At 43.8% G+C, this 27,615-nt stretch overlaps 1 protein-coding gene across 1 annotated transcript in view; it reads right to left on the minus strand.

Annotated features, from left to right (window-relative positions):
• LOC143286493 (RNA cytidine acetyltransferase-like) overlaps nucleotides 1-26,316 on the minus strand; it is a 49,085-nt gene extending 22,769 nt beyond the window's left edge. The window contains exons 1-14 of the mRNA XM_076594071.1: nucleotides 26,203-26,316; nucleotides 23,532-23,695; nucleotides 15,281-15,372; nucleotides 14,553-14,724; nucleotides 13,911-14,021; nucleotides 12,580-12,641; nucleotides 10,792-10,897; nucleotides 9,167-9,250; nucleotides 7,920-8,053; nucleotides 7,337-7,430; nucleotides 6,568-6,666; nucleotides 4,075-4,211; nucleotides 2,853-2,980; nucleotides 1,198-1,442 (exon numbers count right to left, since the gene is read on the minus strand). Coding sequence (XP_076450186.1) covers nucleotides 1,198-1,442; nucleotides 2,853-2,980; nucleotides 4,075-4,211; nucleotides 6,568-6,666; nucleotides 7,337-7,430; nucleotides 7,920-8,053; nucleotides 9,167-9,250; nucleotides 10,792-10,897; nucleotides 12,580-12,641; nucleotides 13,911-14,021; nucleotides 14,553-14,724; nucleotides 15,281-15,372; nucleotides 23,532-23,669 — 1,602 coding nt within the window. The 5' untranslated portion in view covers nucleotides 23,670-23,695; nucleotides 26,203-26,316. The remainder of the gene's footprint in view (nucleotides 1-1,197; nucleotides 1,443-2,852; nucleotides 2,981-4,074; nucleotides 4,212-6,567; nucleotides 6,667-7,336; nucleotides 7,431-7,919; nucleotides 8,054-9,166; nucleotides 9,251-10,791; nucleotides 10,898-12,579; nucleotides 12,642-13,910; nucleotides 14,022-14,552; nucleotides 14,725-15,280; nucleotides 15,373-23,531; nucleotides 23,696-26,202) is intronic.
• Nucleotides 26,317-27,615: the final 1,299 nt, after the last annotated feature.

Below are 27,615 nucleotides of genomic sequence, written 5' to 3' on the forward strand. Positions count from 1 at the left end.
GCTCATCATACGTTTACTGAGTCATTCAGTCACACACACATACACACACACACACACACACAAAAGATATTCAATATTTGAATAACACAGGAAATATTCCCAGTCAGGTGATGCTAACAGATGATGAATATATAAAAACAAGATTAGGAAAAAATTTTTATGAATGCTGCTGCAATTTACTGCATTAACTGATTGATTAATTGTGTGTTTTTCATTCATTCATTTACTTACCATTGCACTTGTCTTATAAACCTTACGGTTTCATGACAATAAAATCTATTTTATTCTATTCTATTCCATTTCTACATGTATACTAGAGTGGATTTTACTACAACATTTGGCCAGGGACAACCCTCTTCTTCTTGTGGGTTCTTTTATGTGTGTTACCTGTCCACCCTCTACAGCTCTGGTCCCTCATCCAGGTGATTTAATATCCAAACTATGTACCTGTCCACCCTCTACAGCTCTGGTCCCTCATCCAGGTGATTTAATATCCAAACTATGAACCTGTCCACCCTCTACAGCTCTGGTCCCTCATCCAGGTGATTTAATATCCAAACTATGAACCTGTCCACCCTCTACAGCTCTGGTCCCTCATCCAGGTGATTTAATATCCAAACTATGAACCTGTCCACCCTCTACAGCTCTGGTCCCTCAGTCAGGTGATTTAATATCCAAACCAGTGTATTAAAAAGAAATGTGGAATACATCACAGAACTCATGAAAGATTTTGCAAGCACAATATTTTAAGTTTTCCCACTCACTCTCTCTTTCTCAACAAACAGCCAGCATGAAAGAACTCTGCAAACACAGGTATCTTAGTAAAGATTTCCTGCTCGCTCACTCTCTCTTCCTCAACAAACAGCCAGCATGAAAGAACTCTGCAAACACAGGTATCTTAGTAAAGATTTCCTGCTCGCTCACTCTCTCTTCCTCAACAAACAGCCAGCATGAAAGAACTTTGCAAACACAGGTATCTTAGTAAAGATTTCCTGCTCGCTCACTCTCTCTTCCTCAACAAACAGCCAGCATGAAAGAATTTTGCAAACACAGGTATCTTAGTTAAGATTTCCCACTCGCTCACTCTCTCTTCCTCAACAAACAGCCAGCATGAAAGAACTTTGCAAACACAGGTATCTTAGTAAAGATTTCCTGCTCGCTCACTCTCTCTTCCTCAACAAACAGCTAGCAGCCCACCTTGTAGTGTGACGACACAAAGAGAGAGACAACCTTCTGCAGGAAGGTCTCAGACGACTTGCTGTAGCTGAAGAGCTGGTCGCGGTTGACATAGAACAGCTCACAGCTCTGGGGGGCGGGGCAGCCGGCACTGATTCGGGGCACCGTGGCGTCCAGACACAACAGTCCATTCAACCAGCGCTCCACGGGGTCTTTGCTGGCGTACCGGATAGACTCCTCCAGACTGACCTCGATCAGCCTGCGACCTGAGGACGTCACACACATGAACTATACAACACCGTTGTTAACATGTACCACACACACTGTACACACCACTGTATCATTACTGTTGCTGGCGTAACGGATAGACTCCTCCAGACTGACCTCGATCAGCCTGCGACCTGCGACGCATACGAACTATACAACACTGTTGTTAACATGTAGCACACACACACACACACACACACACTGTACACACCATTGTTAGCATGTAGCGCACACACACACACACACACACACACACACTATACACACCATTGTTAACATGTAGCACACACACACACACGCTGTACACACCATTGTTAACATGTAGCACACACACACACACACTGTACACACCATTGATAACACATAGCACACACACACACACTGTACACACCATTGTTAACATGTAGCACACACACACACACACACACACACACACTGTACACACCATTGATAACACATAGCACACACACACACACACTGTACACACCATTGTTAACATGTAGCACACACACACACACACACACTGTACACACCATTGTTAACATGTAGCACACACACACACACACACACACACACTGTACACACCACTGTATCATTACTGTTGCTGGCATAATGGATCGACTCCTCCAGACTGACCTTGATCAGTCTGCGACCTGAGGACGTCACACACACACAAACTATACGCACCATTGTTAACATGTACCACACACACACCTACACTGTACACACCACTGTTAACATGTAGCACACACACACTGTACACACCACTGTTAACATGTACCACACATACACCTACACTGTACACACCACTGTTAACATGTAGCAGACACACTGTACACACCATTGTTAACATGTAGCACACACACACACTGTACACACCAATGTATCATTATTGCAACTCTTAAAGACAGTAGATGCAAAGTTTCTATTCTTCAATATTAAAAAAAAACAAAAAAACCCCTGAAGAATCACCATTCCATAAATAATGCCAACATATATCACGGTTCCCACAGATTCCATGTTTTTTTTCAAGACCTTTTGCAGACCAGACTGGAAACTTTCCACACCAAACACAATGCCACAATGAATAAAAAATTCATCTGCCACACTGCTGATGAAAGAGATCGGTGGATACTCTGGTATCATTGTTGAATTTTCATCACTTTTTGCTTGTTCAGTTTTTCAATTGTATTGAAAGCTCTTTGTTGAATGGTACTAGTAAAACGTCTGATCCAAATTCCAAGACTTTTCAAAACTCTGAATCGCAAAACATAATTTTCCAAGATTTTTTCCAGCCCGAGAAATAGTCCTCTGTTTTTCAAAGACTTTTCCAGCCCTGGAGAAAAAGTTATCTCCCTTCCTCCAAGACTTTTCCAGACTCCCTCGACTGTACAAACCCTGTAACTCACCTGCCGACAGTCCAGAAGTCAGGTCTGCACGTGGCTTCTCCCCAGACGCAGGCGCTCCAGATGTGGCCGACTGCTGTCGCAGCTGCTGTATCAGTTTCAGAGAGAGGCTGCGACCTGTTCCTTCATACCTGAAAAAATGGCGCATTGTTTGCTTGATACTCATCTCTAGTATCCTCCGCTAATCTGTGTCATGATTGTTGCTTTTGTAACACAGCTAACAAAAAAAAAACAAAAAAAACATGAGAGGCAAGGCCTTCAAGACTCACTTGTGATAAATTAAGTCCCCTAGCATTAATTACAGAGTAAGTTCCCTTTTTTACTATCTGCACCAAAACGTTTGCAAAATAAATAAAAATTCCATGCTTAGCAAAAGAAGTTCCTGTTTGAACAAAAAATGATAATAATGACTCCTCTTGTTGTTGGGTCAGAATATCAGATCTAAGTGCCAAGTTTAGAGAATACAAAAAATATAAATATAACAGTAAATGCAGTTTGCATATAATTAGGCTTAAAAAAAAATTTTTTTGTGCTCATCCCAGAGGTGCAATATTGTTTTAAACAAGATGACTGGAAAGAACTGAATTTTTCCTATTTTTAATGCCAAATTTGGTGTCAACTGACAAAGTATTTGCCGAGAAAATGGCAATGTTAAAGTTTACCACGGACACACAGACACACACACAGACAACTGAACACCGGGTTAAAACATAGACTCACTTTGTTTACACAAGTGAGTCAAAAAGAAAAGGGCTGCATCAGGGGCTAAAACACTGTCAATACAGATTCCGTGGAGCCTTTACACACACAACCCCCACCCCCACTCCCAGCCCCTCCTCCCTCTTTCCAAAATAGCCACAACCCCACCTACTCCTCCCTCTTCTCTTTCAAGTCTGGTTTTGAACCCCAACTCTTTCCAAAATAGATCTGCCCCCCCTCCTCATGCTTCTTCCCTCTTTTGCGTGCGTGCGTGCGTGTGCGTGTGTGTGTGTGAGTCTGTGCATGTTTGTGCGCGCACGTGTGTATGCCTGCATGTGCGCGCGTGCATGTGTGTGTGTCTGCAAGTAAGTGTATGTGTACATGCATGCACACATGAGCGCAAATTTTTGCATGCTTTATGTCTGACTGACATGTCAATCAATGTAAAGTGCTCCACGAGCTCTGAAAGTGCTCATTAATAAGTCCACGACCGTTATCATCATCACTGTTCTCATTGATGACTGACCCGCTGATGGTGGAGGAGAGGAAGACGAGGTAGGGACCCAGCAGGTTCCGCACCAGAGGCAGTGGGATGGCCGCTGCTTCGTCCACACACACCAGCTCTGCCTGACTCAGCTTCACGCTGTCCGCTGGGTGGATGTACTGAAAACAACAACAATATTAATACTCATAATGATGATGATGACGATAGTAACAACAACAACATTAACACTACTAATGATGACGATGATAATAATGATAATGATAATCTGCCTGACTCAGTTTCACGCTGTCCGCTGGGTGGATATACTGACAACAACAACAACATTAATACTACTAATGATGATGATAGTAACAACAACATTAATACTACTAATGATGACGATGATAATAATGATCATGATAATCTGCCTGACTCAGCTTCACGCTGTCCGCTGGGTGGATGTACTGACAACAACAACAACAATAATAATAATACTAACACTAACAATGTGATGACGATGATGATAATAATAATGACAATAATAAAGTTTGTATCACAGACTGTTGGGCCAACAGCAAAGCGAGAGCTGTATGATCAATGGTTTCTCCATAGTGGTGCGAAGCTATTTACAGCTTGGTCTTTTGTGAAGGACTATGACTCTCAAACTAGGAGGCAAGACTGCGATGACTCTTAGTGCTGCAGCCTTGGGAGGCAGATGGCCTTTGGGGACGACCCCAACGCCAACTGCCCTAAAACCCTCTTGGCTGAGAGAGTGGGGATGTAACTTGGGCAAGAGACTCTCCACTATAATCAAATTCTAGCCCATATAGTTGGGACAGCAGTTGCCTCCTCTGCTGTTCTGATGTTCACAGTCAGACACCACTGACTATCATATAATAATAATAGTATCAATAATAATAATGATAATATTTGGGTTGACATACTGATACTACTACTACCACTACTACTGCTGTTTGGGTAGATGTATTCACAATAATATTAATAACAATCAAAATCATAAGAATTTTAACAATAATAATATTTGGGTGGATGCACTGACAATAATAATAGTTGTAATACTAGTATCGTTTTATTTTGAAAAATGCCTTTCTATGTAAAACCATACTCGCTTGCACTGTACCAAGTACAATATAAAAACTAATGCATAAAAATGCTCTTAAACATTAAAACAACAACTTACATGCAAAACCCTGAACAGAAACCCAACCAAATACTACAACAGTAATACATACATATACACACACACACACAAATCACATACAACACAGCACTCATCATACATATATCACAATGCCTAAATCATGCATTTCTCATATCACAATACTTCAACACCAACATCACATCATGTAAAAAAAACAATCACACACATCACAATGCCTGAATAGTGCACATTCAAATCCACAATACTTAAAATCAGTCTACCACCACCCCACTCCCCCTCCACACGACACATACAGAAAACAGAAACATTGTATTGTATTTGTATTGCATTTTCTCTTTTTGTCACAACAGATTTTTCTGTGTGAAATTTGGGCTGCTCTCCCCAGGGAGAGCGCGTCGCCACACTGAGAACGCCACCCATTTTTTTGTATTTTTTCCTGCGTGCAGTTTTACTTGTTTTTCCTATCGGAGTGGATTTTTCTACAAAATTTTGCCAGGAACAACTCTTTTGTTGCCGTGGGTTCTTTTACGTACGCTAAGTGCATACTGCACACGGGACCTATGTTTATCATCTCATCCGAATGACTAGCGTCCAGACCACCACTCAAGGTCTAGTGGAGGGGGAGAAAATATCGGTGGCTGAGCCGTGATTCGAACCAGTGCGCTCAGATTCTCTCGCTTCCTAAGCAGACACGTTACCTCTAGGCTATCACACACACTTGTGCACACTGAGAGGTGAAGAGGCATGTTTTTATTATTAAAGAAAAAAAAAATTTGAAAGGTGAGAAACAGTTTTCCTGAAACAGTCATCACCATCACCCATCTTCAGCCCTCACACACTCACTCTAATCTTTACTTCGAAAATGAAGAAAACATTGTAATGTCACTTGCTAAATATACGACAGCCAGAGACACATGCAGAGGCATATGGTCACATCAGAGAGAAAAGACTTGACTTCTAAATAATGTGAATGCTACAGAAATTTGGTGCAGAATAAACTCAAAATAATCAAGATAAATACATGATTCCAAAGACAGATTCACAGCATAGCACAGTTCAGTACAGTACAGTACAGCATAGCATAGTATTGCATTGTATTGTGCTGCATTGCATAGTAATGTATTGCATTGCTTTGTATTGTGCTGTATTGCATTGTACTGCACTGAACTGCACTGCATTGCTTTGTATATTGTATTGTGTTGCTTTGCACTGCATTACTTAGTACTGCGCTGCATAGATTTGTATTGTATGGTATTGCACTGCATTGCATTACACTGTATTACGCTGCATCACATAACATTGTACTGCGTCGCACTGTAATGCAGGTTAGAGGCGCCGGTGAGGCCACTGACCTGAATGGTCTGGCGGTGTTCCCTGGTGATGTTCACTCTGATCACAGCTTTGTTGTGGTCCTGCTCTGTGGACTGCAGGATGGTGTAGTCCAAGTGTTCCTGACACGCACACACACACACACACACACACACATTCATTCACATTTCTTTCACTGCTTTTATAGCGATGGACATTGGTTGTGTTCTTCAATATCCAAATGATGAATGCTTCAGTCCAAGTGTTTCACTCTTCTGAAGTTAAAAAGTAAGCATCATTCCCACCTAAACAAAACAAAAACAAACAAAAAAACTAACAAGTGAGTCAACCCCCTCCCTCCCCCCATCCCACCCCTTCAAAAAGGAAAAAAACAAAACAAAAAAAACCCACCTCATAAAGGTGCAGGCTTAAGTCTGGTCATTCATTGTTTAGTCAACGGTAACCTTGATGAAGAGTACAACAATTCTTTCTTTTCATACCCTCTTTGTCTTTTTTGTCTCCTGAACACTCAGATATGTTCACAGTGACAGAAGATGAATCAAGCGATCACTGTCGTCCACATTCCGAAAACTTCATCCTCACTACAGACAGGAGTAGCAATGCATTAGTTTGTCTGATTTTCATATCTTCATTCAGTTGTTTTGTTGTCAAATATATGAAAAACAAAAACAAGATTATCCACAAGAAATCAAGTCTCTTCCCTCTGCCCCCACCCTATCCCTTCTTTCCACACCCACCAAGATCTGAAAAGTTAATTTTTTCAGGCTTTCAAAATTACAAATCTGGGCATACCTGATATCCCAAGGCATCAAAGCCTTTGAACACAAACTCAAAGAGAGTCTTCAAGTTCTCGGGTGATGGTGCTGTGACGAATATATTGCTGTATCTGGAAAATACACACATCAAGAATAATCAAAAACACAAAATGCTTTTTTTTTTATACACTTTTGTAACATGTGCACATTCTGCCTTATCCATTCTCCAAAAAGTTAAATACACTTTCTTAGTCTGCATTTCTAATGGACAATTACACATGTATGCATCTAAAGTGACAAATGCATCTATGTGATTCTTTCTCCCAAAACAGACTGATTTTTTCCCTCAAAGTTCCCAAGAAATATCATAATCACAGACAAACAATGAAACTAGATTAATTCCCTGAAATAACAACAAAACAATTTCTGACAAATCTGAACTCATAAAGTCTAAATCAATCTGCACAAAACTGATTTGTATCATTTCAATAATCAACACGAAAACACCAATTTGTGAAACAGCCTATTTCAATCCAACCCAATGAAATCCAGTCCCAAATTCTGGGAGTGGGGCGGAGGCAGGGAGGGAGGGGGGGGAATCCTCAAGTGACAGCACTCACTGGTAGGCCACGGCTGCAGCGATGGCCAGGCCAAGAGCGGCTGATTTCCCACGCCCTCTGCCGGCCGTCATGGTCAGTGTGTTGCGCAAAGTTTTGTCGGCAATCGCCTCCACACACTTTACGACAGCATTCGCCTGCAACAAACAGAGTCTCGTCAGTCGAAGGACTTTATTATTATCATTGTCTGCTTCAAGGAATTAAAACAGAAAATTTTCTTCTCAGTCTCACCAACGGAGGTCATAATAATTTACGATCTCCCAGGTCAACATATGTGCAGACCTGCTAGTTCCTGAACCCCCTTTGTGTGTATATGCAAGCAGAAGATCAAATACGCACGTTAAAGATCCTGTAACCCTTGTCAGCGTTCGGTGGTTTATGGAAACAAGAACATACCCAGCATGCACACCCCCGAAAACGGAGTATGGCTGCCTACATGGTGGGGTAAAAACGGTCATACACATAAAAGCCCACTCGTGTGCATACGAGTGAACGCAGAAGAAGAAGAAGTCGAAGGACTTTATTATCATTGTCTGCTTCAAGGAATTAAAACAGAAAATTTTCTTCTCAGTCTCACCAACGGAGGTCACGTCAATTGGGTAAAAATAATTCAATTCTGGTCTGCTTCAAGCAACTAAAACAGAAACGTTTCTTCAGTCTCACCAATGGAGACAGCCATGTCAACTGGGTAAAAATAAATCAATTATTATCTACCTCAAGCAATCAAAACAGAAAATGTTCTTGTGTTCCATGTCAGTCGGGTCAAAGGACTTTATTACTGTCTGCTTTAAGCAATTAAAACAGAATATTTTCTTCAGTCTCATTCAAAAGCTCTTGGTCAACAGTGAAATAAGAATAAATTAATAGGCCATACACCCTTCCTTGATTACTTTATCAATCATCATGTAAAAAGAAAACATTCACAGACAAATACACCAATCCTTTTCTCTCTTCCACAGACATGCACCAATCCTTTTCTCCCTTCCACAGATACACCAATCCTTTTCTCCCTTCCACAGACATACACCAATCCTTTTCTCCCTTCCACAGATACACCAATCCTTTTCTCCCTTCCACAGATACACCAATCCTTTTCTCCCTTCCACAGACATGCACCAATCCTTTTCTCCCTTCCACAGACATGCATCAATCCTTTTCTCCCTTCCACAGACAGATGCACCAATCCTTTTCTCCCTTCCACAGACAGATGCAACAATCAGCCACAGTGTGACTGAAGAGTCAACACTTACCTGGTCTCTGGTTTTACACCTTCGGATCAGCGGCTGCGTCAGAGGATTGGAACCCTCAATGTCTGACAGATCAACCTTGGTATCCTGAACAAACAAACGAAGAAGCAAACGATAAAAATGCTGCTTCAGCTGCTGTGATGAAGCGGTCAGTGTTGCGGACTGACAACTGGGAGAACGCAGGTTCGAGTCCCATCAGAGGTGAGGGTTTCTCGACCAGCGGCCGGCTCCTACCCACAGCTGAGTGTGCTATGGACTCAAATGGGAAGACTGGGACCGCTCAGTCCAGGGTCATCCATTCTATGGTCGCATCTTTGAGTGTTGCTAAAATTTCCTGACCAACACTGCAGGTGTCTGCATCTCTCAGCCTGGTTGACACTGGGAAATATAATGAGAGTACAGCCTTGTCAAGTGGTCCTAAGTCTAAACGGGCCCCCATAACAGCATATTCATCGTTTCCATCATCACTGGAATGTAGAAAACAAAATGTTTCAATGTGCAGGCAACAGGCATGGGACACAGAAACTGCTTGTCTTCATCACATAACTCTGCCACTGCTTGATTACAAACCGAAGGGTCAGTCTGAGATGTCCTGCACAGTCCCATTTACAGAACAATTTACATATAATCAATACCAACTAAAAAAAAAGTGTCTAAAAAATTAGGTATTCATTCACTTACCGACTTACAGTGTGTCTAAGAAACAACAAAGTACACATTATGTAAATGTGATTTCCTATAACAAAATGTAAATCATACCAAATTAGAATGTAAAGAAAAAAAAAAGAGAAAAAAAACCAAAGCAAAGAAAAAGGTATAAATAACACAACACACACAGAAACACAAATCTACCAGACCATTTTGGTTATGCAGATGAATTTATCTTAGCAGTTCCTTACACACACACACATAAACACATACAGACACACACAAATGCTCACATGTACCCCCACTTGCACAGGCACAGCGTATACACTCATTCATACACACACACTAACACACACACACACAAATAAAATGTTAAAAATGCACACATGTATCCCCACTTGCACGGACATACACCCATTCACACACATGCAACCCCTCCGCCCCATTTGCACAGGCATACAGTGTATACACCCATTCACACATAAACACACAAATAAAGTGTTAAAAATGCACACACCTATCCCAACTTGCACACACGTACACCCATTCACACACACGCACACACACAGCCACTTGTACAGGCATACAGTGTATACACCCATTCACACACACACACACACTACACACACACACCCTACACACACACCACACACACACACACCCTACACACACACACACCCTACACACACACACACCCTACACACACACACACACCCTACACACACGCACACACACACACACACTACACACACACACACACTACACACACACACACCCTACACACACACACACCCTACACACACACACACCCTACACACACACACACTACACACACACACACACACACCCTACACACACACACCCTACACACACAAACCCTACACACACACACACACACACACCCTACACACACAAACCCTACACACACACACACACAAACCCTACACACAAACCCTACACACACACACACACGTACTGACCAGTGATCCAGCAGGAATGGGTTCGATGGAGAAGTTCTGTGACAGAACCTGCAGCTTGTCGTCCAGCACCATGCATGACCCGCACATGGACAGTGATCGCATGAACCTGATGACACATCCAGCACAGCTACAGAAACATTTGACCCTTCTTCTTCTTCTTCTGTGTTCGTGGGCTGCAACTCCCACATTCACTCGTATATGCACGAGTGGGCTTTTACGTTATGACCGTTTTTAAACCGCCATGTAGGCAGCCATACTCCGCTTTCGGGGGCATTTGACCCTTCAATAATCAGGACTCACACAATTAGGAACAAACAAAATCCCATACCCTTCGACATACTTTTTCCAAAACCTTGTGTTACATTTTCAAGGCCCCAAAAACAAAGTCACGCACAAAAATACAAGTATGCACAAACACACACACATCAGAATTTCAGAGAGAAAGAGAGAGTGAGAGGGAGAGATTGTGAACGAAAGAATGGAAGGGGAGTATGGACGGTGGGAGGAGAGAGTACAAACAAAGCCATGTGCAAACATACAAGTATGCACAAACACACACACATCAGACTTTCCATAGAGAGAGAGAGGGGCAGATTGTGAATGAAACAGTGGGAAGGGAGTGTGGATGGTGGGAGGAGAGAGTACAAACAAAGCCATGTGCAAACATACAAGTATGCACAAACACATACACATCAGACTTTCCACAGAGAGAGAGAGAGAGAATGAGGGAGAGACTGTAAAGGAATCAGTGGAGGGTGTATGGATGGTGGGAGGAGAGAGAAAAAGAGACTCATTGTACTTAATTTTCATCACTTTGATCAAATACCTTTCTTTTTTATTCTTTCTAAAATGTTTCCTTTTGCATCAACAACATCTTCCTCGACACTGCAGGTGAGGTGACAGTTACCATGAAAAGTCTCAGACTTTTCCATATCTTGCAGGGTAAAGAATTTACTTCTGTGACTGTTCAGCTTCCATGACTGGATCGGAACCCTGGCTTTAAACTCAATTTGTAAAGCATGACCTCATAAAAATGATTAAAAAAAAAAAGATACTGCTAAAAGATGACATGTAAAACTGCATCCAACTGATTCAAATTATGCTTTTTTTCCCCCTCACCATCAGGAAACTTGTTAAAACTGAAAGTTATGTGCAGGAGAGAGAACATTTCCATGTAATTCAGACGGTCCTGTCCAGATTAGTCGGCACTTCACTGTTTTAATGTGTAGGCAACAGGTATGGTTGAATCAATATCTACTGATGTTATAGCCTTGTTCTGGCTTAATCACTGCTTTCTGGCTTGGATATTTCATGTTGAAAACTCCAAACACTTGTCAAACACATCACATAGAAACCATTTTGTAGGCAAGATGGTGGGGGAAAAAATATGGGTGACTGATTCGCTTGTATAGCTGAAACAGTCAGAACACAAAATACATGGGAAAAAAAAAGAAGAAAAAAAAAGTGAACAGCACTGGGATGTTTATGTGCTCTTTCTAAGGGAAAATGGCAGAAAATCAACACATAAATCTGTTGTCACAAGAAAACGAAAAACAACAGTAACACAAAGCAATACAAATTACATTAAAACAGCTACTTTCATTCATCAACACTGGTGAAGATTAAATGGTGTAAGGAGAGGACTGGGCCCCCACCTTCCCATGCCGAGCCCTAGACACAGTGGATGTGAAATCCCTGCTCTCACTAATACCACTGTAATGGCTATGGGATCACTAACCAAGAATGAAGCAACAGAAATAAAAAAGTAACAGGATGCACAGCACTTACCTCTCATTGAAACGTGCAGAGACATCCTGATGGGCCTCTGTTCTGTAGCGAGCATGAACATCCTGTAGAGAAGGATTGTTTCAACATGAAAAACACATTTTTTGATTGATTTATATGGATACTTATACAGCATGGGAAGTCATTCACAGCCTAGTCTTTTGTGAAGGACTATGACTCTCAAACTCGGAGGCAAGATTGCACTGGCTCTTAGTGCTGCAGCCTTGGGGGCTAGTTGGCCTTTGGGAACCATCCCAACGCAGATTGTCCTAAAACCCTCTTGGCCGAGAGAGTGGGGATGTAACTTGGGAAAGACATTATCCACAAAAATCAAATTCTAGCCCAGATAGTTGGGGACAGTAGTTGCCTCCTCTGCTGTTCTGATGGTCATAGTCTGACATGACTGAAAATCATACAATAACATATAGCATCTATCCTAAATCAGAGACCAAGCTCTAAGCAATTTACAAAAATGAAGTTATTTGCAAAACAGGCTGTCTACCTGTGTAGATCTGAATGAAAGTGAGAGCTGCCTTTAGGTGCTCATCATTTGTTTCCTGTGTCATACAGTGAGGCCTCAGTCACACACACACAAACACGCATACATACATGTATATCAGAGTGGATTTTACTGACAAAATTTTAACAGAGACGACAACTCTCTTGTTGCTGTGGGTTCTTTTATGTGCATCAAATACATACTAATATGGGACCTCAGTTTACTGTCTCATACAAATGACTAGCATCCAGACCACCCCTCAAGGTCTAACAGAGGGGAATAAAATTGTGGCAAGTGTGGGTTTCGATCCCGTATGTTCAGATTCTCTTGCTTCCTAACCAGACTCACTACCACTAGGCCACTACTCTGTGTGTGAATGGTGGCTGTTTCTTGTGCTTTCCTTTTAAACAACAGCTCAGTGATTTGGGTAAGAAAACAATATCATTGTATTCCTTGTATGTTTTTGACTGCTTTTGCTGTTAAGTAGATTCAGAAATGTAACAGTAAAACCAAGATAAATAAAGCTGTAGAAAAATGCCCTGCTGAAATTAGGTTCCCAAAATGAAAAGGACTCAGTTTTGCCATGCCTTCAATTTCTACATTAACATAGCATCAAGCAGAATCCAAAGTTCTAACCAAAGCTATTATTTGAAATTTACATATAACAAAACAACTGAAGTAAGCCTTCCAGTTTCAATTTCAACATCAAATACACAGGATCAGGCAGAATTCAAATTTCTTATTACTACTTCTGTGCGATGCACCCCCCCCCCGCTCCCACACACACAACCCTCCGCCTCCCCCCACAAACACAAAAGAGTTATATACTACTCACCATGCTTAACGTCTTCAGCTGTTTAGGAGGAAGCAAGACAATGACAAGCCCCCCTCCTTCCACAGTTTCAATGGATCTGGCCAGAAGATTTGGCGTCATTGCTTCAAAGTCCTGAAAACAAACATTGGAAACATCCAACTCTTCACCCAAAAATTATTCTAACAACTGAATGTCAGTGACTTGTCTCCTAAACACTGCAGACCTGCCTACCAGACACATCATGCTTCTGTAGCCATATCCCCAGTTTTCAGTAGTAGCCATATCCCCAGTAGTAGCCATATCCCCAGTTTTCAGTTGTAGCCAGACCTTCAAATTACTGGCATTTAAAAAATTTGTTGGTTCCTTCATTATCTGAAGACCTGTTCACTGAATTCATAACTGATCACCATTTATATATATTTGTATGCAGATAATCATATGGCAGACATACCTGTTCAGTACAATCATGAAAAAGACCCTGCCAATGACTGTATCAGTGATAGTTTCTTTATGAACAAATATCAACATGGCACAGACAGAAGCTTAACGACAAACTCTGATTTACATGCATGAGCAGATCCACAGGTGGTATAGGTAGGAAAATTAACACACACCTGCAAGGGACGGCTAATCTAAACCATGCCTATTCTAACTGCAGCTCACCTGCAATACTGCCATGCCGAAGGTGTTACCCAGGATTTTATGGGTATCTTTGTAGTAACAGTATCGAATGTTAGTGCCAGCAATGAACAGCTCAAACTGGTCATCAGTGTTTACGTTCATCCGGCCACTCTTGATCTTCTTGTCCAGCTTCTTCATTCGCTTTTTTCGGTGACTGAAAGAGACACAAGGTCAACAATAATTACCTGGAAAAAAACAACTGAAACACATAAACTCATTATCCTAAAAAACACAAAAACGCAATGATTACATTTTGAAAATCAGATGGAAAGAGTCTTGTGCTGCCTAAATATGGTAAGAAATGCACTGTATGTGCATGGTAAATTTATGACAATAGAATTAAAAAAAATGTCAAAAGTGTACATGTGATACAAATGCCTACGTATAAACGACAGCACATGACACTGTCACAGAGATAAATAATAATACATGTGTAGTTCACAGACACATGTGATAAACACACACACCCTTCTCACACATACACATGCGCACACACACACACACTCACCATCTACGCATATAGAATACTGAATACTAAACAGACATGAAACAAACCCATTCATGTTAAACTAGAAACCACACTGAGCATGCAGCCAACGGCACAAACCTGCTGCATGTGCTGACACACACCACAGTCACACACACACAAACACACACACACACACATTACACGCTCAACAGAAGATAATCAAAACAAAAAACAAACTCACCTGCTGAAGCCCAGCTCTTTCTTGTAGCACCAAAGAACACTGGGCCTGGCCTTGATCATGGCTTTGGACAGCATGTGATGAAAGAACACCACCTGAACAACACAGGGACACACACGGACCACTACATCAGCATGATTATACTTCTATATATTACACACTCGTCATGTTAAAACAGCCACTACATCAGCATGATTATATACTTATATATTACACACTCGTCATGTTAAAACAGCCACTACATCAGCATGATTATATACTTATATATTACACTATGGTCATGTTCAAACAGCCACTACATCAGCATGATTATATACTTATATATTACACTATGGTCATGTTCAAACAGCCACTACATCAGCATGATTATATACTTATATATTACACTATGGTCATGTTCAAACAGCCAGCACATCAGAATGATTATATATAAAATCATACATACTTATACATTACACTACGGTCATGTTCAAACTGCCAGTACATCAGATTGATTATATACTTATATATTACACTATGGTCATGTTCAAACAGCCAGTACATCAGCATGATTATATACTTACATATTACACTATGGTCATGTTCAAACAGCCAGTACCTCAGAATGATTATATATAAAACCATACATACTTATACATTACACTACAGTCATGTTCAAACTGCCAGTACATCAGAAGGAGGAGTTTGTATTATACTCCATGTTTGGTGTTAAATATACTTACCATGTCAAACTGATGCAAACTAGGCCTATTGGTTTGCTCTGCTTGGCCAAATTTCGCGCGGCTAACAGTGAAAAGATGGGCCCACCGCTCTCAGCCAATCAAACGCCTCTAAAAACTATAAGCGCTTAATCATTCCTTTGGCCAAGGCTCTCCACGCCATCTTGTCAGGTTTACGCTCTGTCTCGTCTTACGCTTTTTTCGGCTGTTCAGCGTATCCTTTTGGCCTTATTTTGTTGCATGCGGCTTGTGTTTATTGTATTCTTACATTCTGTGTACTCGATTCGACTCGGCACCCTCGATTCGTTCGATTTTTTCTGCCTCTAAGTCGATCCTGTCTTTCCTTTCTCTGTTGGGGGTCGGATTTTCGCTGGGTGAGAAGTGGCTAGGGGCGCCTCTCTGAAGGAAGCTAGGAATCCCAGAAGAGTGCCCCTCTGGGACTTGTTCCTGGTGCTGGATTTCATTCGAAAACAGCCCTTTGAGCCATTGGGGACTATTCCTTTTGACCTGCTCACTCTCAAGACCACTTTCCTTCTGTTGCTGGCCACGGGCCGTCGTAGAAGTGAGATTCATGGTCTTAGTGGTCTGCCACAAGATCTAGCATTCCACAGAGATGGTTCCATCACTCTTCGTTTCCTTCCAGAGTTTCTGGCTAAGAACCAAGACCCCGAGGTCCCTTCCCCCTCTCTGAGGGTCAGACCTTTGTCGGATATTCTGGCACAAGATGATGAAGATAGGCATCTCTGCCCCGTTCGGTGCCTCAAATACTATTGCAATAGGTCTCGCCATAGGCGTTCTTCTCAGAGGCGCCTTCTCATCTCCCTCAATGAGAATTACAAGAAAGATATCGCTGCAGGCACCATTTCCCGCTGGGTTTCCCAAGTGATTCGTAGAGCCTACTCTCATGCACACAAGGATCTCAGCTGTCTTAATCCCAGAACACACGAAGTGCGGGCCATAGCTACTTCGGCTGCTTTCCAGCACTCGGTACCACTGCAGCATGTCTTGGAGGCAGCCTTCTGGCGGTCGGAGAATCCCTTCATCAACTTCTACCTCCGGGATTTCCGTATGACCAGGGCTGACGGTTCCAAGGGGATTTCCTTTGTCGCGGCTAACACTGCCGTCTCAGTTTCAAGGGCTCCCCATACGAACCAGTAGGCGTTGCCCTCCTCCATTTGCTTTAAATTCTGCATCAGTTTGACATGGTACAGTATATGACACCAAAAGGAGGAGTTTGTATTATACTCCATGTTTGGTGTTTACATATACTTACCATGTCAAACTCGAATGCCCGCCCGTCCGTCCCCGCGTCTCCGCCGTGGTTCTCATGGGGCATTTTCATTCATGGCCACGGAATGATTCAGCGCTTATAGCTGTTAGAGGCGTTTGATTGGCTAAGAGCGGGCCAGACTAAGAGGGGCGTCTTTTCACCGTTAGCCGCGCGAAATTTGGCCAAACAGAGCAAACCATAGGCCTAGTTTGCACCCCTGGGTCAGCACAGCCAACACAGAGGCCGACCGAGGGGTCGAGGACTTCAATGGTGATGCTGACAGTTCCGACCGCACAGCAGCCATGCGTGCTGGTGGAGCAGTTGAGGATTGGAATGCGGAGTGCCCGAGTGAGGCTGCCTCAGCAGATGAGATTTCAAGTTCCAGGGGTGGGAACATGTGTCAGGGACTGAAGGTCCGGAAACCAGGTCTGGGCTCCCTACGGTCCACACGCTCCCCACCCGCTTCAGGTGTCAAGGACATAACAGTGGCGGCCATGGTCCCGGCTCGGGATCGTCCCAGCTCATCCCGATGGGCTGACCACAGCTCACAGGACGCCCCAGTGGGTACATCCACTTGGGATGGCACCCAGCAGGGGATGGACTGCGAACAAGAGTGGGAGCCCCTGTCTTCGGATGAGGACGAACAAGCAGATGAGCACTCTTCGCCCACATCCCAGGGGGGACAGATTGAGCCCGTGCCTCCCTAGGGACCAGCCTGAACCAAACCCGGACTTTGCCGAGCTCGAACTGACCCTCCCCAATAGGGCCACGTATGCTGAAGCAGTCCCTCAGGCTACTTTGTTACCCTTGACCCTCCTTACGCCATGTGACTCTAACTCCAGAACCACAAGGCAACTCAGAGTGCCAGAAATGGTGCAGGTATGGCTTATTAAGTCAGCCCGCACTGTCAGGGGTGCTGCTTCCATCCCTCCTCTAGGCAGGGAGTCCCTCTCTGCCCCGGGCGCCTTTTCCCCGGGAAAGTTTCTTAAAGATTCCTACAAGGGAGGGTTGTGGTCCTGGTACACGCAGGACCACCCTGCCTACAGCGGAGCAGAGCCCTCCGCACAGGACAGGATGTTGGTCTCACAGCGCACCACCTTCCCCACTTCAGCTAACCTATCCTTTAAAACGTTAGCAGAGTGGGACAAATTGGCCCGCCGCTGCCCCCTCGAGGTTTCCACGGCGTACACCTTCGACACGTTCCTTCACAGGGCCAATGACCTGTGCGAACAGTGTCCAGTTAATCAGGACAAGGGGTCTCCTTCCTCTGTCCCGCCGGGCCTCTTCACCGACCAGAGGTTACACGCTTTTGGCAATAGGGTAGCATCTGGTCTCACGGCAGCTGCAGACACAGCTACCAGCCTTCACTTCAATACTGTGCTAGCGCGGCGTGATGCCATTTTCAGCCTCTCTAACATTCCTGTGGAGGAGAGGGCTGCCCTGCGGTCCATCCCAGCACAGCAGCACTCCCTCTTCGGCCAGTTCCCGCTCCATTTTGTCAGCCACAGGGCAGAGACAAACAGGGAGGTGGCCTCATATTTGGCCCACACCTCTCATGGGCTCCAGGGTTCTATGCCATTGAAGAGACTGGCCACCAGGGCCCCTCCATATACCACGCCGCCTGTCAAGGCAGCGTGTGCCGAATCAGTGGCAGAGGAATAAACCACCTTAGGTCTGTCCAAGCCGACCGGCCATGCCCAAGGCCAGAAGGCAGCACCCCCAATGACTGGGCCCCGATTCAGCACCGCCAGTCGTTCAGCCCCTCCAAGTAGGAAACTTGTCCCGGCATGCACATCAGTGGTGTGCTCTGGGACTCAACGACGGGATTATGTCGGTGCTAGAGTCGGGGTACATGCTGTCTTGGGTGGAGGATCTCCCCCCTCTAAAGATCCACTCTTCCTCCTTAGGTGCCCAGCTCAACGGAGCAGGAGAACGTCCTAGAAAAAGAGATATCGCACCCACTCCTCATGGGGCTATATCTCAACTCTCGGACCCGGGCCCCGGTTTTTACGGCTGGTTGTTGGTGATTCCAAAGGTCTCGGGAGGGTGGAGACCAGTTTTGGACTTGTCCCCCCTCAACAAATTCCTCCCCAAAATCAAACTCAAGATTGACACACAGGCACAGATTCGGGAGACCATCCAACAAGGTGATTGGCCTACCTCTATCGATCTGGAAGATGCTTATTTTCATATACTCATCCATTCGGCATCCCGTCGGTACCTGAGGTTCGTGTGGAGGGACAAGGGGATCCAGTTCCCGGCCCTCCCATTTGGTCTGTCCCTTGCCCCTTTCCTGTCTACCAAGGTGGTGCGGGAATTGGTGTCCATCGTCCGCTCGGAATCCATTTGTCTCTGTGTGTACCTGGACGACTTGCTTATCCTGGCCCAGTCGCAGGCCCGGTGCCTGAGTCATACGGCCAGACTTCTAGACCTTTGCTCCCAACTGGGCTTCCTCATGGACCAGCAGATATGCGATCTGTCCCCATGTCAGTCCTTCGACTTCTTAGGGATGAGATTCGACATGCGGTCTATGATAGTCTCTCTGGCGCCAGATCACTGGTACCGTCTGGCAGGCCTCCTCAGCCACTGGCGCCACTCCTCCCAAGATACAGCGCAGACACTTTCTTCCCTCTTGGTCATGATGGAGTCCACGGCACCTCTCATTCCCCTGGACAGGGTTCTCAAGCGCCCTCTCCAGAGGGTACTGAGGTTACGCCAGTCCCAGAGCACTCAGCCATGGGATACCCAGATATGTCTGGGCGAGTGGTTCCTCGAGGTGACATCAGAGTGGTTAATCACCCCCTTTGGACACAGGGGGTGCCCTGAGCCCCACCTACTCTTCAGGTGGCACTCTTCACAGACGCCTCCTCCCTGGGCTGGGGAGCCCACATGGACTCACTCTATGCAGCAGGGACTTGGTCCCCGGAGGAGCGCCTATGCCACATCAATGTTCTGGAACTGGAGGCAGTTCGCAGGACTCTCCTGCACTTCATGGGGGAGGCCACTGGCAAGACCATCCGCTTGTTCACGGACAAGACGACGGTCGCATGTTATGTGAACAAATGGGGGGAGCGCACTCGGCAGACCTCTCAATGCGGACTGAGGCTCTCCTCCGTTTGGTGCCACAGCAAGGGCATTGCACTTTCAGCGAGACACTGAGCAGGAAAAACCAACTTCTTGGCAGATGCTCTTAGCAGGCCCAAGAGTGTCATGCGCACAGAGTGCACCCTGGACAAGGACAGCCTTTAGGGGGTGTGGGAACAGTGGTTTCGGCCGATGGTGGACCTTGTTCAACAAGAGACTTCCCACTTCCGTGTCTTCGGTTGCCGACCCAGAAGCGTGGGCAGTGGATGCTCTCTCTCTAGATTGGAGCAGTCTGATTGCCTCCGCGTTTCCTCCCTTTCCAATTCTGTCCAAGGTGATACGGAAAGACAGATTGGAACACCCGCAGCCGATCCTCATTGCGCCGAAATGGCCAGCCCAGACCTGGTTTCCGGACCTTCAGTCCCTGACACATGTTCCCACCCCTGGAACTTGAAACCAAATCTCATCTGCTGAGGCAGCCTCACTCGGGCACTCCGCATTCCAATCCTCAACTGCTCCACCAGCACGCATGGCTGCTGTGCGGTCGGAACTGTCAGCATCACCATTGAAGTCCTCGACCCCTCGGTCGGCCTCTGTGTCGGCTGTGCTGACCCAGGGGTCTGCCTCCTCTGACCTCCTCTCCATAGTCACCAGAGCAAGGAGGCAGGGAATGGAGACTTTGTATGACTTTCGCTGGAAGATATGGTTGCGGTGGTGTACAGCTCAGGGCATTACCCCTACGAACCTTACGAGCATGCAGCTGGCCAACTTTCTGGCTCTCTGCTCCTCGGTTCATCCTGTCTGCTAGTTCTGTGCGAGGGTACAGGTCTGCCTTCTGTACCACAATGCAAACAGCTAGGTGGTTCCGCCTTTGAAGTGGATTGCCTGCTCAGAGAGGTGGCTAGGGGTGCCCCTCTGAAGGAAGCTAGAGACCCCAGAAGAGTGCCCCTCTGGGACTTGTTCCTGGTGCTGGATTTCATTCGAAAACAGCCCTTCCTACCATTGGGGACTATTCCTGTTGACATCCTCACCCTCAAGACCACTTTCCTTCTGTGGCTGGCCACAGGCAGTCGTAGAAGTGAGCTGCACGGGCTTAGTGAAATGCCACAAGATCTGGCCTTCCACAGAGATGGTTCCATCACTATTCGTTTTCTTCCAGAGTTTCTGGCTAAGAACCAAGACCCTGAGGTTCCTTCCCCCTCTCCGAGGGTCAGACCTTTGTCTGATATTCTTGCCCAAGATGATGAGGATAGGCACCTGTCCTGTTCGGTGTCTCAAATATTATTGGGATAGGTCTCGCCATAGGCGTTCTTCTCAGAGGGGTCTGCTCATCTCCCTCAATGAGAATTACAAGAAAGACATCGCTGCAGGCACCATTTCCCGCCAGGTTTCCCAAGTCATTCGTAGAGCCTACTCTCATGCACACAGGGATATCAGCTGTCTTCATCCCAGGGCACACGAAGTGCGGGCCATAGCTACTTCGGCTGCCTTCCAGCACTCAGTGCCAACGCAGCATGTCTTGGAGGCAGCCTTCTGGCCGTCGTGAGAATCCCTTCATCAACTTCTACCTCAGGAATTTCCGTATGACCAGGGCTGACGGTTCCAAGGGGATTTCCTTTGTCGCGGCTAACACTGCCGTCTCAGTTACAAGGGCTCCCCATATGAACCAGTAGGCGTTGCCCGCCTCCATTTGCTTTAAATTCTGCATCAGTTTGACATGGTACAGTATATGACACCAAAAGGAGGAGTTTGTATTATACTCCATGTTTGGTGTTAAATATACTTACCATGTCAAACTCGAATGCCCGCCCGTCCGTCCCCGCGTCTCCGCCGTGGTTCTCATGGGGCATTTTTGTTCATGGCCACGGAATGATTAAGCGCTTATAGTTTTTAGAGGCGTTTGATTGGCTGAGAGCGGTGGGCCCATCTTTTCACTGTTAGCCGCGCGAAATTTGGCCAAGCAGAGCAAACCAATAGGCCTAGTTTGTTGATTATATACTTATATATTACACTATGGTCATGTTAAAACAGCCACTACTTCAGCATGATTATAATTTATATTCTTACATATTACACTATGGTCATGTTCAAACAGCCAGTACATCAGATTGATTATATACTTACATATTACATTATGGTCATGTTCAAACAGCCAGTACATCAGATTGATTATATACTTATATATTACACTATGGTCATGTTCAAACTGCCAGTACATCAGAATGATTATATATAAAATCATACATACTTATACATTACACTATGGTCATGTTCAAACTGCCAGTACATCAGATTGATTATATATAAAATCATACATACTTATACATTACACTATGGTCATGTTCAAACTGCCAGTACATCAGATTGATTATATACTTATACATTACACTATGGTCATGTTCAAACTGCCAGTACATCAGCATGATTCTACTTATGATCTTATATACATATTACATTATAGTCATGTTCAAACAGCCACTAAATTAGCATGATTGTACTAGTACTATGATAGTCATGCTCATTAAGCCACTAAATCAGGATGATCATGCTTTTATTCTTTATTATAGTTACATCCACAAAGCCACTAAATCAGGATGAATTAGTCTATTATAGTAATGTTCTTACAGACACTAAATTGGGATAATCATACTATATCATATTGATACAGGTACACTCCTCACACAAGAGTCAATAATTCACAACTGTCAGTACCGACCGGTTTGTCTGAAGTGTGAAGGTAACACCGAGTCTAACCTTTGGCCACCATGATTGAACTGATGAAGTGTGTTTGAAAATTGGTACAACTTCACTGAAATTGTTCTGACACTGCAACACCATGATAACTGATTAATCTGAAAATCATGGGTTGGGCTGTTTTTTTCTTTCTTTCTTTTTTAAATTTCTTTATTCCACAGACCTGCCAACCCCCAGCAAGACTCTAGCCTGATCCCTAGCAACAAAGGTGTCTGCTTACGGCTGTAATCTGATCAGAATGATTTTGCGCATTAGTTTGCTAGCAAGGCTGATCAGAGTAATGGCATGGTTGTTCTGGCTGTTTTGGAGATTTCCTCTTTTTTTGTGTGGAAAGGGTGGTGCTTAGAGCTGAATTTCAGCAGAAAAAACAAGAACAACAACAACAACAAAAAACAACAAACCCAGCTACAAAGGCAACTGAACTCACCTGATCCTTTCCGTGATCCCCCACCACAACAAACATGGAGCGATGTTGCTTGGCCACCCCATTTTCAATCAGGATTCGGATGCGGTTGTCGATTTTCCTCAGTGTGCTCTTCTTCTCCTTCTTGTCCCCTTCCTCCATGTCAGCTGTCAATCACGTGCGTACAACTGAAAATATAAGATAGTTTTGATTTCCCCCATTTTTACAAAAGAATCTAACAGAAAATATAAAAGCACATACATGTCATGATTCTAAAACCTCATTAAGAGATTACACCGTAAAGCAATGAGGGATGCATCTATCTTGTCTGATGACAACAGCAGTGACAAAACTGCCAGCGATATTTAGTGCTCTGTCCTTTCCAATCAGACATCGATTTTGAGCAGGCGACAATGACTGACTCAGTGACTGTAAGTGTAAGGGTGCATTACTTGTAATTTGAGATGAGGGGGAGAAGAGAGTGGAGTGGTGTAAGACAACAGGTCAAACTCGACTCAAAGACCAGACAGAGGGCGTGGCTAAGGCAGTAAGGGGCATGTCCATGACTTCAGTGAACTGTCTTTCACAGTGTTCATCTGGCAGGAACTGGACAACAGCCAATCATAAACAATTTCCATGAAACCAGGGTTGACAGACAGTGGATGGAAATCTTCTGATTTTATTTTTCACACTTTCTGTAACTGATGAGTGATCTGTTGACTGACTGAGTGACTCGTTAGTGGAGCAGACAAACCAGATGCACAGCAGACACTTTTTCAGCTCAACTGAAATCAGGAGGGAGAAAATATCATCAAAGAGCTTCTCCCCACCCCACCCCTATTTCTAAATGAGGAATGCTCTTTGGTGTATATATATATATATATATATATATATATATATATATATATATATATATATATAAATTTTTAAAAAAAGAAAGAAAGAAAAAAAGAAGAAGAAAAAACATTTTGACTGTTCAGTTTCTGAGAACATGACTGACTTCTTATCTTTACAGAACCCTCCTTTGTCATTGTTGGGACAGTTATTCACTTACCAAAGTGATATGCATACAAGCATTGTTTTATTTTCATCCACAGATATAATGATAATAATCTGACTAAAACCATGCTATTTCGCCTTTTTTCCCCCTGGTATCATTCTATGGAGCTATTATACTTTTTTGGTGCAAAAAAATTATCAACATCACTTTGAAATGCCTCAATGGTTATCAACAAAGAAACTAAATGGAGAATCCATATTCATTTTCCATCATAAAAATGTTTACTCTGATTCTGTATCTCGTAAGTTGTATAGTTTTTCGTACAAAATTAAATTGAAAAACATATTATATTACCCCTGAAATCTCTGGCATAGAGACAGCACTTAATTTTTAATTAAAAAAAATTATTATTATTTTTTTTTTTTTTACATAAATTCCCTGGCACTGAATGGGTTAAATAAATTATCTTTTAAATCTTATGTCAGTCAGAGTCATTCATTTTGTTTCTTTTCTTTTAAAGTTATTTGAATTTTCTTTTTCTTTTTTACCAACTGCCAGTCTTTTTGTGGTTTTTAATGCTTCATATTTGATAGCATATTGGTGAATTTATACAGTAATTGCTCAACCACAGCTTTACAAAATTTGATTAATGATACATATATAATAAATGAAATATATAATTCCGTTTTTCCTTTCTTTGTTAGCTTATCAATAAAATATTAATTTTACAAGATGCTGATTATTACATGGCAAAATAATTTGGTATATTCTATTACATTTGATTAAAATATATCTTTATATAACTGGATATTGAGGAACATAATCTTCAAACAACAAACACTATAGTCATTAGTGTTAGTATTACGCACAAAACAGTAACTTGACTTGACTTGACTAGATGACGGTTTAGGCCTCTCCCGAGGCCTGTTCGTGTTCCTAAAGAACTATTACTGAAATAGTAGCATGCGTGGCGAGCGCGGCTAGACCAGATCAGTTGTCTGACAGGCTGGGTTATACAGGCCAGGTAGGCCCCTCCAGTGTTTATCTAAGCGGGTTTTGAAGGCATTGACTGATGGCGCCAGGACCACAGAGTCTGGGAGCCCGTTCCATTGTGTCACTACTCTGTTAGAGAAATAATTCCCCCTGACATCAAGGCGAAAGCGTTGTTTTTGGAGTTTTAGGGTGTTGCCTCTGAGGTTCCCACTAAGTGACGACTGGAACACTGGCCTCTGTGCGTCGTAATGCCCGTGAAGTTTCTGTTGTGCTCCTTTCTCTCACCAAGATTTTATGTACACGGTCTAAAGATGTACCATTTAAATTCTACTATAGTACACTATAAGTTTACCTAACCTATAATGTAAATCCATGTCTTACACGTGATCTCAAAAGAAAAAGCTGTATGTTGAGCGTAAATTCTTTCATGCCTGCACAACCACGTGCACGAAAAATGCCTTTAAAAATCAGGCACTTACTGCCATTGCTGAACCTTTTTTATAGTCTACAGAATCTTCACAATGATGAAGGCGGTAATCAAGGGAAAGAAGAAGAAGAAGAACCTGAAGTAACTTATTTAGTCAAAAAGTAAAATGGGGTATCACTATTAGTCGTGGAAACTGACCCGAAGCTTTTCCATTTACTGAGCCATTCTATACTGCATAATTTGGCTTAATATGGTGAACTACATTTCGTCCTCACCTGCCTTTCGTTGATAATCACTCGTGGTCAAAACACAACGTGAATAATGCACCATCCACCTGACTCTGCAAACTGCGATCTATCAACAACGGCAAGAACACGTGTGGAGTAAACCGGAAGTGGATTTAACAAAGCATCGTTTTGCCGAACTCGTATGGGTTTGTCTTCAATCTTCAATCTCCTGTCCACGCCGTCTTCTTTAGACCTTCGAGTGACTTGGGTGTGCACAGCGCTTAAGAGAGAGAGAGACAGAGGCAGAGACAGACAGAGACAGATAGACAGACAGACAGAGACACAGAGAGAAAGAAAAAGGTGCCATTATTTAAGTCATTGGTCAGTCCGGTCTTGGAATATATGGGAATGTTGTTTCAGTGGAATACAGGCTTAGTGAAACATAGACAGTATTGAAAATATTCAACGAATATACTAAAAGAATAGTACTGGCTTTGCTGACTGATATGGACTGTGAATAGTAGACTGAAAACACTTCAGTTACCTACTTTAAGAGTTATGAAGACTGCGTGGGGATCTGATTGAGATGTATAAAATGACTCATGGATTATCATGAATAATAATAATAATACTAATGTTATAGTGTGTCAGGCGCCTATTGTGGAAGCATGGGATTTTCTCAGACACACTGCGCACTGATGGACCCCTCCTTCCTACCTCCCTACTCTTCTCCCCCCACCCCCCTTCCATGGCATCTATCCCCACCAACACCCCTCCCAATACCCTCTCCCCTTCCCCCCCCTTCCCTTGGCCAAGTACAGAGGGAGCAAGTTATCAAGAAATACTAAGTAAAGATGGCCTGGTAGTGTACCATCATGGACGGTGACTCCGTCTGTCGGCTAGCCCGCATGTCGTACAAAGCCGTATACTGATTATCCATTTGAGACAGGCACACACTGTGACACACACACACACACACACACACACACACACACACACACACACACACACACACACACACACACACACACACACTGACACACACACATACACATATATACTGGCCGCACACACTGAGTGACACACACACACACACACACTGACTGACACACACACACTGTGACACACACACACACACACACACACACACACACACACACGTCGATCGTGTACCAGTAGGCCTTTGCACCCGAAAGGGGCACATACTTTCAAAACCGTTCAAATGCCAAAACAAAACTACAGCAAACAAAACCACACGCACGCACATACACACTACTGAACACATCACACAGACACCACAGAGACAAAACGTACATACACACTCACCCCACACACACACACACACACACACACACAACACAATACATCGCACACACCCACACCCACAGATACACACATTGACACAGGCACAGACACAAACACACACACAACACATCACACAGACACAACACATCACACACA

The sequence above is a fragment of the Babylonia areolata genome, chromosome 10 (genome assembly GCF_041734735.1).
Source record: "Babylonia areolata isolate BAREFJ2019XMU chromosome 10, ASM4173473v1, whole genome shotgun sequence".
Classification (NCBI taxonomy): Eukaryota; Metazoa; Mollusca; class Gastropoda; order Neogastropoda; family Buccinidae; genus Babylonia; species Babylonia areolata.